The sequence below is a fragment of the Sapajus apella genome, unplaced genomic scaffold, assembly GCF_009761245.1.
Source record: "Sapajus apella isolate SASKATOON/1434 unplaced genomic scaffold, GSC_monkey_1.0 scaffold35, whole genome shotgun sequence".
NCBI lineage: Eukaryota > Metazoa > Chordata > Mammalia > Primates > Cebidae > Sapajus > Sapajus apella.
In genome coordinates, this window is record NW_022436975.1 from 124,588 (window position 1) to 139,958 (window position 15,371).

The window sequence follows — 15,371 nt, forward strand, 5'->3', positions numbered from 1 at the left end:
CCAAATCACATTCACAGAGATCAAGGGTTAAGACATGGACATACCTTTTTGGGGTCACTATTTAACCCAGTGCAGAGTCAAGGTCAGATACAGTTGAGTCAGAGACAAAGTCAGGTTTCATGGCCAGCCTTAGGGTGGCGTCAAGGTAAAGATGAGGGGTTAGGTTAAGGCCAAGGGCCAGGTGAAATACAGGTTCAGGTTAACAGCCAGATGAAGGGGAGTGTGAAGGTCATGGCCAATGTCATGATGAGGGTCACTGAGAGGTCCTAGGGGCTAGGATGTAGCTGTAGTTCTGACACAGAGGGCCAAGGTAAAGCCCTGACACAGCTATAGTGTAAAGAGGTACTCTGGAGGCTCAGGTCCTGTGGAGCAGGACATAGTTGCAATTTGGGACTCAGAACCAACAGGGTACAGAAACAGTCTAGGCTCTGGGAGATGAGGTAGCACACAGTAGTCACTCTGAACGCTGGAATGGTAGGACATGGCAGTAGCCAAGACTCTGAATCTAGGGGCAGCAACATCAAGGACCTGGACACATGGAAAGATGCACCTGTGCTTGGGACCTGGGGGGAACAGAGCAGCACAGCAATGACTCCACTCTCCGGAGAGGTAGAACACCTCAGCAGCTCAGACTTTGAGGGACTAGTCCAGTTTGAGATAGGTGGGGCACTGTGGATGTTTAGCCTGGAGGTTGATATGATCCAGCTCAGGTAAGCCCCTGATTCCCTGGGATGTAAGGTGCAGCTAAGTCCCAGAAAGCATGGCTACATGGGTCAGTGGAGGATCCAGCTCCCTAGGGCATGGTTCTATATCAGCTGTGGCACTGGTGGGTGCAACTGCTCCAATGTGCCACAGGTTCAGAGCCCTGGGGCAAAGTGCTGCCTCACCTGCAGTGGCTCTGGAGTACCAAAGACATGAGGTCCCTAGGGAGAAGGGCGTTTAGTCTGCCGTGGCACCAGGATTGTGTCTGCTATTGTTTGTAGGATGCCTGAAGTCCCTGGGAGGTGGGGAGTCACTTCAGCTCAGCCGTAAGGGAGGACGCATCAGCGCCTCACACGTGGGTGATGAAGTTCCATGGCAGTTTGGCCCTAGGGGATAGAGCTTGGAGCAGCTTGTTTTTGGGATGATGTGCTACTGGGTAGGATGGATTCAGTGTTGGCAAAGCCACAGGATGAAGAGGTGCATACTTTCTCACTCCCAGATCACAACACACTCAAGCAGTGGCTGTGGTTCCAAGACCGTGCAGTGCAGTAGCCGCACAGGTGATGGGAGATGGCAAAGTATCAGCTCTTTGTCTCGGATAGCTCAACATGTGAACTCTGGGGAGCTCCCTCAGTTGGGCTCAGAGCCTGTGAGGGATGTGGAAACCTCTGGTAATGAAGATTGCATGTGTCAATGGTGGTGATGGGGGATGCTGGGTCCTCCTGCTTACCTTTTCCCTGCAGGAAGAAGTCTCTCCTGGTTCCACACTGATCCTGAGTGGATAGAGTGGCAGAGTATTATTTCCTTTCCTGTGCAGCCATCCCAGGTTTCCATACTCTACAGAATTTCTGCTGCTTCTTTTTTGTTCTCCAGAGTTCTCCTTTAATTATTTTGATTGAAATGTAGGTGTTACTTCACTATATTTTATGTTGGAGTGGGGGAAGAGCTAGGAGCTTCCAGTCAGCCATCTTGTGACATCCAATAATTCTTTTTTTCTTTTTTTGAGATAGTGTCTCACTCTGTTGCTCAGGTGGAGTGCAGTGGCACAATCTGGGCTTACTACAACCTCCACTTCCTGGGTTCAAGCGATTCTCCTGCCTCAGCCTCCTGAGTAGCTGGAATTACGAGCACATGCTGCCAAGCCCGGCTAATTTTTTTTTGTATTTTTAGTATAGACAGAGGTTTCACCATGTTGGTCAGGCTGGTCTTGAACTCCTGAACTCGTGATCCACCCATCTCGGCCTCCCAAAGTGCTGGGATTACAGGCATGAGCCATCACACCTGACTCCAGGAATTACTTTCTGGTTTTCCTTTTGTGTGATATCTTTGCCTAGCTTTGGTATCAGGGTAATGCTGGCCTCACAGAATGAGTTGGGAAGTGTTCCTTCATATTTTATTTTTTGAAAGAGATTGAGAATAAATGGTGTTAATTTCTCCTTTTTTTAATTTTAATTTTTTTTAGGCAGGGTCTCACTCTGCCACCCAGGCTGGAGTGAAGTGGTGCAATCATGACTCAGTGCAGCCTGAAACTCCTCACCTCAAGCAATCCTCCCACCTTAGCCTTCCCAAATAGCTGGGACTACAGGCATGTGCCACTATGCCTAGTTAATTTTTTAAAACATTTTTTTGTGGACATACGGTCTCAACTATGTTGCCCAGGCTGGTCTCAAGCTCCTAGGCTCAAGCAATCCTCCTGCCTCAGTTTCTCAAAGTGCTGGGATTACAGGGTGTTAATTCTTCTTAAATGTTTAGTAGACTTTAACAGTGGCCACTTGGTCCTGAATTTTCTTTTGTTGAGAATTCTTGTTAATAGGGTCTCTTAAGTGCATTTGTCAATTCCCAGCAATTTAAGCCTAATTTTGTGTCACTAAAGCAGATGACAATGTGCTGTAAAGTTGTGGAGAGTGATTTTCATTTACAAGATCATTTTAAAAATTAAAAAAAAATTGTTGTACAACTTTGCCTCAATAAAGCAAGCTTGGTATACCCCTGATACTGGTTAGCCAGTAAGGACTCCAGGCAGAACATATAAAAACTCCTAAACTCCCCAACAAAAATAAAAGCAACCCATTTTAAAAATGGGCAACTGATTTGAATAGACAGTTCTCCAAAGAAGATAGAGAAATGGCTGAAAAGTGCATGAAAAGCTGCTCAACATCATTAATCATTATGGAAATACAAGTCAAAGTCAGTAAGATATCATTTCATAACCACTAGCATGGTTAAAATATTTTTTAAAGGGGAAAAGATAAGTATTGCCAAGGATGTGGAAAAATTAGAACTCTCTAACATGGCTATAGGGAATATAAAATGGTGCAGCTTCTGTGGAAAACAATTTTGTAGTTCCTCAGAAAGTTAAATATAAAACTGTAAATATAATCTAATCATTTCACTCCTAGTATATACCCCCAAGTATTGAAAACAGGTGTTCAAACAAAACTTGTACACAAATGTTCAGAGCAGCATTATTTATAATAAGCAAAATATGGACACAACCCAAAGGTCCAATTAATGCATAAACAAAATGGTAATCCATCCAATGGAATATTATGCAGCCATTAAAAAGGAATGTAAATTGGCATAGCCATCAAGGAAATACAGTATGGACGTTCCTAAAAAAACTAAAAAATAAAACTACTATGTGATCCCGCAATCTCATTGCTGAGTATATACCCAAAGGAACTGAAATCTATGTGTCAAAGAGACGTCTGCACTGCCATGTTCATAGCACCATTATTCATAATGGCCAAGACATGGAATCAACCTGTGTCCATCAACATGTGAATGAATAAAGAAAATGTGGTATACACAATGGAATACTATTCAGTACATAAAAAAAAGGAAATCCTGTCATTTGCCACATGTATGAACCTGGAGGACATTACGTTAAGTGAAATAAGCCAGACACAGAAACACAAATACTGCTGATCTCATATGTGGAATCTAAAAAAGTCAAACTCATAGAAGCAGAGAGGAGAATGATGGTTACCAGGGGCTCAGGGGAGAGGTGATAGGATTGGAGAGATGTTGGTCAAGTTTCAGTTAGATGGAGAAATAAGTTCAAGAGATCTATCTATTATACAACATGGTGACTACCGTTAGTAACAACGTATTGGGTGGGCACACTGGTTCATGCCTGTAATCCTAACATGTTAGGAGGCCAAGGCAGCAGGATCGCTTGAGGCCAGGAGTTTGAGACCAGCCTGGGCAACGTGGTGAAACTTTGTCTCTACAAAAATTAAAAAAAAAAAAAAAAAAAAAAAAAAAGTGAAGTGTGTTGGTGTGAGCTTGTGGTTTCAGCTACTTGGAAGACTGAGGCAGAGAATCTCTTGAGCCCCGGAGTTTGAAAATGCAGTGAGCCGTGACCGCACCATGAAAAGTAGGAGTGTCAGCTGGGTGTCTGGGTGTGGTGGCAACAGAGTGAGACCCCGTCTCAAACAAACAAAATGTATCATATACTTGGAAATTGCTAAAAGTAGACTTTAGTGTTCTCACCACAAAAAAGTTAACTATGTGAGATAATGCATATGTTTTAATTAGCTTGATTTAGACATTCCACAATGTATACATATTTCAAAACATCATGTTATACACCATAAATATATACAATTTTTTTCAATTAAAAAATGAGTTTAAAAAAAAGGAAGTGGGACTTTTGGCAGTGAATAGATAATGAGGGCAGATCCCTCATGAACAGGGTGAGTGCCTTTAAAGAGACCCCAGAGAGATAACTTGCCCCTTCCACCATGTGACAACATGCTAGAAGGTGCCATCTATGAAGAATCAGCCCTTACCAGACACTGTATCTGCCAGTGCCTTGATCTTGGACTTCTCAGCCTCCAGAACTTTGAGAAATAAATTTCTATTCTTTATAAGCTATGCAGTTATGAGTTATTAGTTGATGGGTTGTTATAGCAACCCAAATGGACTAAGAAAACCAACCAAGGCCTAAGATAGGCCTGGTACATAGTAAACTTCATTTGTTTGTTGAATGAATGAATGAATGCACATTCCTTGAATAATCTGCATTTTACTCTATTTTCCACTCTTATTTTTCTTTTCTTTTTTGTTTTTTGATAAGAGCCTTACTCTGTCACCCAGGCTGGAGTGCAGTGGCGTGATCTCAGTTCACTGTAACCTCTGCCTCCCAGGTTCAACCTATTCTCCTGCTTCAGCCTTCCAAGTAGCTGGGATTACAGGCAAGTGCCACCACACCCAGCCAATTCTTTGTGTATTTTCAGTAGAGACAAGGTTTCACCATGTTGTCCAGGGTGGTCTCAATCTTCTGACCTTGTGATCCACCCACCTCGGCCTCCCAAAGTGTTGGGATTACAGGCATGAGCCACCACACCCAGCCACCCAGCTGCCACTCCTACTTTTCATATGTATAAAAACCATTTGTATACCTTTGAAAACCTAGATCAATGGTTCTCTAAGTGTGATCAGGGCAAAGAGACAGAGATACACGGAAGTTGAAAACCTCTTTTTTTTGGGCTTTACTACTTACTGGGTTTGTGGCATTTTGCAAGTTACATAACATGTCTGTGATGTAATTATTTCATATGTAATCATAATCGTACTTCACACAATTGTCATAGAGTTTTTCTGAGATAAATGATTACAATAATTGCTAACATTTCCTGGGCACTTACTTTGTATCTGCTATGTTCTAACCCATCAGGTGAGGCCCTATTTTTGTTTCATATAAAGGGATTACCATTGCCTGCATACATAAATGTCATATTATTATTAACATTATTGTAGTCAATGATTAAAGAAAAGGCTGACAAGGCCTTTTCTTCCCACCCTGAGTGGGTGTTTTGTGGGTGATCGCTGTGCAAGAGCTTGTTACTCCATGCAAATGCATCCAATCCAGTTCTTCTCATAGGTGAGCATGCATCAGAGTCAGTTGGAGAGATTGCCAGGTCTTGTTTACCAGGTTTCTGATTCAATTGGTCTAGTATGGAGTCCAAGAATATGCATTTCTGACCATTTTTCAGATGCTGCTGATGCTACCAGTCCCTGACCAAACATTTTTAAAATAATGATTTATTGAAATATAATTCAAATACCATAAAATCACCCTTTAAAGTATACCATTCAGTGATTTGTTACAAAATTCACAGAGTTTTGGACACGTCTTTGTGGCAATGTGTAAGAAAAAAAAATTCACAGAGTTGTACAACCATCATCACTCTAGAATAAAGTACACATTTTTCTTAATTTTTCAATCTGTTTTTAAAATAGGTAAATGAAACTACACAGAAAAGTAGAGATGAAGAAGTCTTCCTCCCCTCATCCCAATCACTTGGTTCCTCCCCTCCACTAGGTAGCCACTTTTATTTATTTTTCTATATATCTATTTCTATATAGCATTTCTTCATGCAGATACAAGAAACATGTGGTGTTTCCCTGTTTTCTTGTACTAGAGAGGCAGCACACTATGAATCATATTCTGCCATTGTTTTCTTCATTTATTAAAGCTGGAGATCATTATGACCATATTACCATGGCATATTTAACAGTCTCCTTCAAGTAAACAAATATCTCAATTGTTTCTAGTCTTTTGCTATTGCAAACTATGCTGCAATAAATACCCTTATATACATATCATTTCACATGTATTATGGTTTGAATGTGTCTCCTCCAAAATTCAGGTGTTGCCAATGTGCTAGTATTAAGAGGAGGCACCTTTAAGAAGTGATTAGGCCCTGAAGGCTCCTCCATCATTAGTAGAATTAAGGGCACTTATAAAAGAGGTTTCACGCAGCATTCGGCTAGCTTGCTCCCTGACCCTTCTCTCTTCCACCATATGAAGATGCAGCAAGATGGCCCACACCCGACACCGAATGCCACTTCCCTGATCTCAGATTTCTCAGTGTGAGAAAGTAAATGTCTGTTCTTTGCAAACTACCTAGTCTCAGGTATTCTGTTATAGCAGCACAAAACAGACTAAGAAAATATGTGTGCAGGTGTATGTACAGGATTAATTCCCAGAAGTGGGACTGCTAGCTTAAAGAGTAAATACATTTATAATTTTGAAACATATTTCCAAAGTCCCATTGATGAGTTGTGTAATTCTCTACTTTTGTTAGTAATGTGCCCTTACCCCAATGTGTTGTCCATGACTTGTATTTTAGCCAATATGATAGGTGTGCAGTTTAAATTTGCATTTCTCTTGTCATGAGTGAGATAGTACATAATTCATATGTATAAGGGCCATTTGTGTTCCTTTTTCTGTGAACTGCCCTTGTCCTTTGTCCATTTTCTACTTGATTTTTGGTTATTTCCCCCAAGGAGTAGTCTTGGTTACTCCTCCAGGAGTAATTTATACTTTAGGAGATTGTTTCTGTTTGACATCATTATTAATTATTTTTCAATTTTGCTATTTGTCTTTGCTTATTGTGTTTTTGCCATGCATAAATTAGAGTTTTTATGTAGTTGATCAATCTTTCCTATTGCAACTAGTGCATTTTGAGTCATACCTGAAAAGATTTTCTTCCCTTTCCCCCACTCTAAGATTATAAAGAAATCTGGTCATGTTTTATTCTTATACCTTGACATTTTTTTTCACGTTTAAATCTTGGATTTATAGCCTAGAGCACTGTCACCTACCAGACTAAAAAAGAATATGGATGAGTAGATTCTAAACATTTCTCCCTATATTAGATCTTTCTTTAAATACAATCTTGCCCCATACGTAAGACAGATGGAAGGAGAGCTGCCCTGAAGGTGCAGTAGAGACCCTCTTGTGAGTCACACCCTCCCCACAGACTTCATGGTTCTCCATGGAATCTTTAGGATGGCTGTAAGCAGAGTGAACACCACAAATATCTGCAGAACAACAACCAGGCCAAAAAGTTTGATGAGACAAAAGTTAAAAGAAGGACTTTCTGGTTTGTCTTAGTGTTTGCCACTGAGTGTTTGTTGAGGAGGAAATAAGAAAAGCCTGGAGAGGACCCAAGAGTCTCTTTCCGCAGGGCTCATCTTTCTTATCAACAGTTCCCTTTTACTGAGTTCGTATGTTCAATTGAAAAAAAAAAAAAAAAAAAAGAAAATTTCTACTATGCTCTGACTGGTGAAGTGGAGAGTGTGCATGGACCTTGGTATCACATACGAGTTCTAATCCTGAACACTTACTAGCTGTGCAACCTCTGGCAATTCATTTGTTTCATAATTAGTTCACCCACAACAAATAATTGACTATTTTGTGTGTGGAAGACACTGTGTTAAGTGCTGGAGATATAAAAATAGAGAAGATAGAAATGGTATTACCTTACAGCATGGGGGTAGAGCCAGATGGTAAACAAATAACTATCATAATTATTTAGATTCTGATTGTCACAACATCTTCAACAGAGCAAGGAGTCCTGTGGACACGAAGAGCAGGGAAGCTCAAGCTTGCTAATTTAGGGAAGCTAGACTACCAGGTTCAGGTTTGACAGGCCCATAGGAATTGGCATGGCAGAGGGAGGCCAGGGCCTTTTAGGCAAAAGGAAAAGCAAATGCTTATTAGACCTTAAGGCTGCAGGAGCTAGGCACATTTGACCACCAAAAGGAAGGCCAATATAGACAGCATCAAGATCACTGCGGTGTCTGTGTGGAGAATGGATTGTATGTATGTGGTGTGTGAGGGGCAAGAGTGGATTCGGGGACATGGGTTAGGAGCTACTAGCGGTCTGGGCAAAAAAGACACTAGTAGCCAGGGAAACAGTGGTGGCAGTGGAGAGTGTGGACAGATTGGTAGGAGACACAGAGTGTTCATAAAAACTCCCAGGTTTCCGGGTGAGCTATCGCCAGGTGGATGTCCGTGCCACTACTGAGCTAGTGAATTCTGAACAAGAGGAAGTTTGAAGAAAACCCCCAACATTTTGGCAGGAAAGCGTCTCCTGGTGCAGATGGCAAGCGGGAACCTCACGAGAGGTCTGGCTGCAGGTGTGAAATGGGGACCCCAGCGAGGTCGGGTGCACTTACTGTGCTCAGTAAGACAGCGAGGCACCGCCGAGGCGGCAACGGCAGATCTGGTTTCTAGGTGGGGTCCCAGTCGGAGTCCCCGTGTCCAAAATCCTCAACTAGATTGGGCGTGCCGTTTATCTTGTTCCAACTGTTGACCGTAATGGCACTAGCAACAATGTCCTCCCCAGACGAAGGTGGTTTTTTCCCGTGTTTTCAGCCACTGCAGAGTGGACAGCTACTACAAACCAAGTACCTGCGGGCTTAGGTACCAGATTCAAAATGGGATGATGGCAGAACAGGGACTAGGACGGAGAGAAAACCCGAAGATGGATCAACCAGAAAGCAATGGATTCTCACAGAGGCACAAAAAGTGCCTCAAGCAGAAGATTCATCTCCACTGCTGCGTCCTTAAGAGGCAACTTTCTAAGCATCCTTCCCTCCTCCTCAGGCTGACGCTTTTTCACCTTGTTAAATTACCTGGTAGCTTTCTCCATGACAGACGCCTTCTTCACAGTCCTCGCGTCCCAGTCAGACTCGCGGCCTCCTCCTCCGGCTTCTGCCGGCCGGCTGGGGTCGCCGCCGCGCGGTCTCAGGCCCACTCCTCCGGCGCCTCGAGGAGCTGCGGCCCCCGCGGAGCCCCTGCGCGCCCGGGCGAACGTGGTAGGAACGCAGGCTCCCGCCCCCTCAGACGCCGGCGCCCCGCAGCCTTTCCTCAGCCTCCACAAGTTCTTCCGGGGATGTGATGTCCGACGTGCAGTCTCGGCTCTGGTTATTTGGACGTTACTCCTTCCTCGCCGGACGCCAAACATGGGGAAACCACACTCTCTGCTCCCGTCACCAGCAGCCACTCCCATTCCTGAAGTATCCACTGTTGCATGTGTATCCTACTTCAGGTTTTCATTTTTATTTAAGGTCAGTTGTTGCCTGACAACACAGACATAAGCTTCATTCTAAAGACAACACTTCGAGGCGGCCCCGCTCCAGGCGCCAGCCCAGCAGCTTTCCCGAACCCCCCAGGAACCCAAGAGCGAGCAACGACCCCCGCCCGGGCAAGAAAGCTCGACCCGCCGCGCCACACCTCTTCCGGGCTCCGCAGCCGGGCGGTCCGGGAGGCCCTGAAGCGCCTGGGCATGGAGAAACCCCGCCCCCATCGAAGCCCCGCCCTCCGCCCGAGCACCCGCCAATGGTAGCGCGCGGTGCGGGGCGCCGAGTTGGGACGGCGACGCGCCGAGGAGGCGGTGCGCTGAGGCGGCGCGCTGAGGTTGCTCTCGGTGAGATGCCTCGCGGCAGTAGCGCTCGCGGCCCTAAGGTAGGCTTTGGGGCGGGAGCGGGCGCCAAGCAGTTTCAGGCGTCGAGGGGGAGCGGCGGGCCGGTGTTGAGTCGGCTCTGGGCTGCTGGGGTAAGAGGGGGTGGGCATTGGGGTTGAAGGGCGAGGTGGTGGCGAGTTCCGTCTGCGTGCGTGGAGCGAGCCCGCGCCGCGGGGTGCAGCCCCCATGTCCGGCTCCGGTCCTGGTGTGCTGGCCGAGCCCTCACCGGCTGTCCGGGGGGCGAGGGGTGGAGCTACGGGAGGGACAGAGCTACGGGAGGGACGCAGCTGGCTGCTGGGACTTGAGTCCGGAGTGAGCAGGAGCCTATGTCCGCCTCGGGGGTACTTGGCGATGCTTTTATTTGTCTCATTTTGACCCTGGTGTAATGCACCAAACAGCAGGGAATCCTGGCGGCTTTGCCCGTCTCCCCGGATAGTCCACTGTCAACTCTCTCTCCCTGCTGCACTGGGAGGGGACTCTGTGGCGGACTGCCCGGTCCGTCAGCATCAGGGTCCAGGCGGGGAGCGGGTGGAAGCATTGCATGAGTGGTGGTTAATTGCACCTGCATCCGAGAGTGCCTCCTTTTTTTTCTGCTAATTGTGCTTGTCCTGACGTGTGTCCTTTATCTTTTTAAAGTTCCTTATAACTTCCTTGCTTTCAAATACGTTTGTCTTATAAACAGTTCTAAAAAACCAAAGACAGGACCTCCATTCTTGACTCTTCCCTTTACTCGAAAACTTCCTGGAGAAAGAGTCCACATATACTGGTTCAACTTTAGCACTACCATGCTTTCTCGCTTCTCAAATACCATTGATTATCAGATCACACTATCAATTTTGTGACTGGCTTTAGGGAGTAAAACATTTCAGGCACCTCTGTTTATAAGATGCAGCCTGATTTCAGAAGTATTAATGTGTGAGAAAAACTAGGAAGTATATAAATTTGTTAAATCCAGTATAAGTTGTTTACTTGGTCATGCAGCATTGAACACATTCGCCACCTGCTTTTATTTCTTTTGGAACATCCCTGAAGTTGCAATGCTGATTGTCTTCCTGTCTTGCAACTGCTCATTTTCTTCTCTTTATTGTGTTCGTGCCATGTTCTAATTTTTTACCTTGTGCTTTTTCTCACTTTCCACGTTTGCTCTGGGCAGTGGAAACATACATGGAAGTTAACTGTCACGGCTGTATAGATGACTTTCAGATCTACGTTAGCCTTTTTCCTTGAGCTCAAACTTAGTGCGTCACAAAATCATCGTCACCCTTAGTCCTCCAGGCCCTAACCATTTCCCTTGACTTAGAAATCCTAGTATTTTTGGATCGACATTCACCTCTGGTGTCTTCATCCTTTTTTTGATAGAGTCATTTTTCAAGACTCTATCAGTTTTTCTTTTCAGTAGTTGTGTTAGTTGTCTGTTGTGTAATAAGTTGCTGAAAACTGAAGCAGCTCATAGCAAATGTTTATTATATCATAGTTTCTGAGATTCAGGAATCTGAGAACGGCTCCACCGTGTGGTTGTAGGTCAGGATCTCCCGCAAGGCTGCAGTCAAATAAAGGGGCTTTGGAGCTGGAGGATCCAGTTCCAAGCTCACTCACGGATTGTTCCTTGACAGCTCTCTAGGACAGCTCACAGCGGGGTCCTGGCTGTTCCAAGAGAGAGAGAGAGAGAGAGAGAGAGAGAGAGAGAGAGCGCGCGCGAGAGCGCAAGAGCAACAAGATACTGGCCCCCATGTCTTTTATAGCCTAATTTCAGAAGTGACATCCCATCTCCTGTCTATTCATTACATGGACCAATCTGGTACACTGAATGAGGAGGGTATCAAAGACCCAGGAGGTGGGGATCACAGGGCCCACCTTGGAGGCTGACTTCCACAGTAGTTTTGCCCCAGGGATTTATTTTTTGTTTCTGTCTCCCTAGGTCAGTATTTAATGGTTAGAGTGTTGATGTGTGGTGCCAGCTAGCATGCTCCCACTCATCTTCAGAGGTGACTTTCCCTTAGACACCACTTTGATTATATTGTTAGTCCTCTATCTAAATTTCATTTTAATTCTTATTGGCTACATCATAATTTATTGTAGACTTACCCTATGTTTAGCACTTTATATGTATTAACTATGTAATTATTTTAACAATTATGTGAGGTAGATACCATTAGTCTCATTTTATGGATGAGGAAACTGAGGCTCAGCAGAGAGGTTAGGTAATTTGCCCAAGGTCACACAGCAGTTAAGGGAAGAAGCTAGGATTTATATCCAGGTAGTCTGCTCCAGACCTAGCTTTTGTTCAGGCTTTCAGCCTGTTATTCACAGCTTCCATAATACATCTGTATCTTATTCCTTAATTTTACAGCTTTGTTCATTATTTATCTTCTAGGTAAATTAGACTACTGCTGTCACCGTACTTTCTTGCCCTTTGGCGGTAATTGAAATGTTCTTGGTTTGGAATAATGCCAGTTCTCCCATTTCTGCTGATTGAAATCTTAATCATCCATTGAGGCCCACCTCAAGTCCCACCTTCTCCCAAATTATCTGAGCTATATATGAACTTTTTTCTGTAGTCTGTGGAATTTTACATAAATAACTCTTACTATTTCATGTATTAGTTTTATTTGTGTCTACACTTTTATTCCCCTATAGTCTAGACATTTAAGATTAGGGACTATGTCTTCAGTCCATATTCCGTAGAGTACCTGTCAAGCCCATATTCCCTAGAGTACCTGTCATATCCCTTGCACATGCTAGATACCTAAGAAACATCTGATGAATTAATGAAAGGAAACAGTTTAAAAGATTTGCAAGTATTCCAGGTGTGAAGAAACATGAGGAGATACCTTAGTTTGAAGCCTTGGATATCAGCCTCAGCAATACAGCTGACTGATTTTGCAATTTTGGACAAGCCACACAGATATTTCAGGACTCTTAAGATGAAAGGTTGTTCTGTCATGGACTAAAGTGGTGGAATTAGGAATAGAATGGAAAGGACTGAGTTGATAGACTACGAAAGGAAGGTGAGATTTAGGCAACTGCAATTGGAAGAGGAAGAGGAGGGAACCTGTGGTGACTCAAAGTTGAACCTGTGAGAAGTGGGAAAGTTGGTTCCCTGCCTCTTAACTGATGTTAGGATATATAGATATGTGGAACATATGCCCTAGGGAGATTAGGGCAGTCAGTTGCTCAAAGGCTGGGGATATCTTAGCTCTTTTCTCACTCCCATCTCTTTCATGGGCCTCTACTGCCCTAGCCCCTCACTATCCCTTAACATGCTTTGATTCTTTCTTCCCTTTATGCCTTGTGTTCTTCTTTCCTTAAGAAGTAGCCAAGGATGACCATATATACTCCTGTTCTTGACCAGCACCTTGCCTTTTGAGATTTTCTGATCCTCCCCAGTTGTTGTACTCTCATAGCTCCTTTCACCTCCTTAGACTGAATTCTAGTTTCTGGCTTCTCCCCACCCCACCTTCTGCTCACTCTTTTCCACTGAAAGAAAGACTGTATCTTGGCAAGATTATGAAAGAGAGACTACTTCTTCCTTATGACACCTTCTTTCTCTAATCCTTTGGGTTTCCCTCATCACCAAAACTTCTTTTCTTTGAGACAGGGTCTCACTCTGTCACCTAAGCTGGAGTGCAGTGCTGTGATGTGGCTCACTGGAGCCTCGATCTCTCAGACTTAAGCGATCCTCCCACCTCAGCCTCCCGAGTAGGTGGGACCACAGGTGTGCACCATAATTTTTGTGATTTTTTTGTGGAGATGTAGTCTTGCTATATTGTCCAGATTAGTCTTGAACTCCTGGCCTCAAGCAGTCCTCCCTGCCTTGGCCTCCCAAAGTGCTGGGATTACAGGCATGAGCCATGGCACCCAGCCAATTTACTTTATTTCTGGTGCTTCTTGCACTGGGCCAGGCAGATGGTGGGTATTGATTAAATACAGTGTACACATGAGCTTGAAGAGTACTCAAGGCTGCAGGTTAAAAAGAGTTTTCTTTGTCAAGAAAGGGAAACATTTTGCCTATTTGAAGTAGGAGAGAAGAAGCCAATGGGGAGAGTGAGGACCTTTTAGTATTCTAGAAGGTTTGGATTTCATTACAGAAGCAGGGTTAGTTTTAGAGAATAGGAACATTTCCCTCTGAGACTGTAGGGAAGAAGGAGAGCCCAGTAGATGGAAAGTTAGCTGATTTTTACAATGGCTAATTCTTTTTTCCTGAGGAAGATGTGACAGCATGAACTATGAGGCTGATACGGAGATGTCAAGAGAAGTGTGGGTATGGAACTCACATGTATATTTATGATTCTGTGTAGGCTTATAGTAGAAAACTAGGAAGTAAGAATTCAGCAGTAGACAAGACATGTAAGAATAACTGGAGGGTGCAGCTCTCATTTTTGGACCTTTTTCCAGTGGCCCCATGGGTTGGTGATTGGTAACCCCATGGGTTGGTAGAAGGGTAGGGGTCTTAGTGCTTGAAAGGCCACACCGAAGTAGTAGGCCATAGAGTGCAGAATGGCATGGGAGCCGTCATGATTAGGAGGGAGTGACTCTGATAAAGTGAATAGGACTTACAAGTCCCAGTGAATTTTCAGATACTTAGAGCCCAGTCAGAAACTCACTTGTGGTGCCTATGTGTGGGAAGTGCTTGTATAGTTGTTGATAGACACTTATATTAATGTGAGGTAATGGAGAACCAGTGGCTAGAATCTTTAGTTTAGGAATTAGACGTACATGGAAGAAAATCTAGACACGTTGCTTCTTAGCTCTGAATAGGGCAAACGTTTTTGAGTTGTGGTTTCTTTATAAAATGGCGTTAATACTTATATTGCTGGGTTGATGTGAGGATTAAATGATGAGAATGAATGGGATGATATACTGAGCATATAAGCACTCAATAAATGTTGGTGATAATGAAAGCAATTAATTAATGAAACACTATGATAATTAAAGCAATTGTATGAGGACAAAGATATTGTTCATCTTCTCCTGCTTTGTCTCTGGATTTCCCTGAATTGCTGTCTTTCAACTATGTTGAACAAGAAATAGTAAAAGGGCTTATTTTAAAGTTTTTTGGTGATGGCTGGAAATTCTCATAGTAATCTTGGTAGGAGTACCTCATGGTTCCAGTTTAAGGCCTTGATAATCTCATTGAATCATTTACTGGTGGCCCTACATCTCAGAATTAGACTACTTAGGTTGGACGTCTCAGTTGTCTGTTTTGTTTTGTTTTGTTGAGACAGTTTTACTCTATTGCCCAGGCTGGAGTGCAGTGGTGCAATCATGGCTCACATGGTCTTGAGCTCCTGGGCTCAAGTGATCCTCCCATTTTGGCCTCCCAGGTAGCCGGGACCACAGGCCGTGCCACTGTGCCTGGCTAATATTTAAATTTCATTTGTAAAGATAGGACCTTGCTATATTGCC

The 15,371-nt window shown here is 44.0% G+C and overlaps 1 protein-coding gene across 1 annotated transcript in view; it reads left to right on the plus strand.

The window, feature by feature from the left end:
• The first annotated feature begins 9,872 nt into the window (after positions 1-9,872).
• The window catches only part of SPIDR (scaffold protein involved in DNA repair), a 468,259-nt gene continuing 462,760 nt past the window's right edge, over positions 9,873-15,371 (plus strand). Inside the window, exon 1 of the mRNA XM_032296341.1 lies at positions 9,873-9,967. Coding sequence (XP_032152232.1) covers positions 9,935-9,967 — 33 coding nt within the window. The 5' untranslated portion in view covers positions 9,873-9,934. The remainder of the gene's footprint in view (positions 9,968-15,371) is intronic.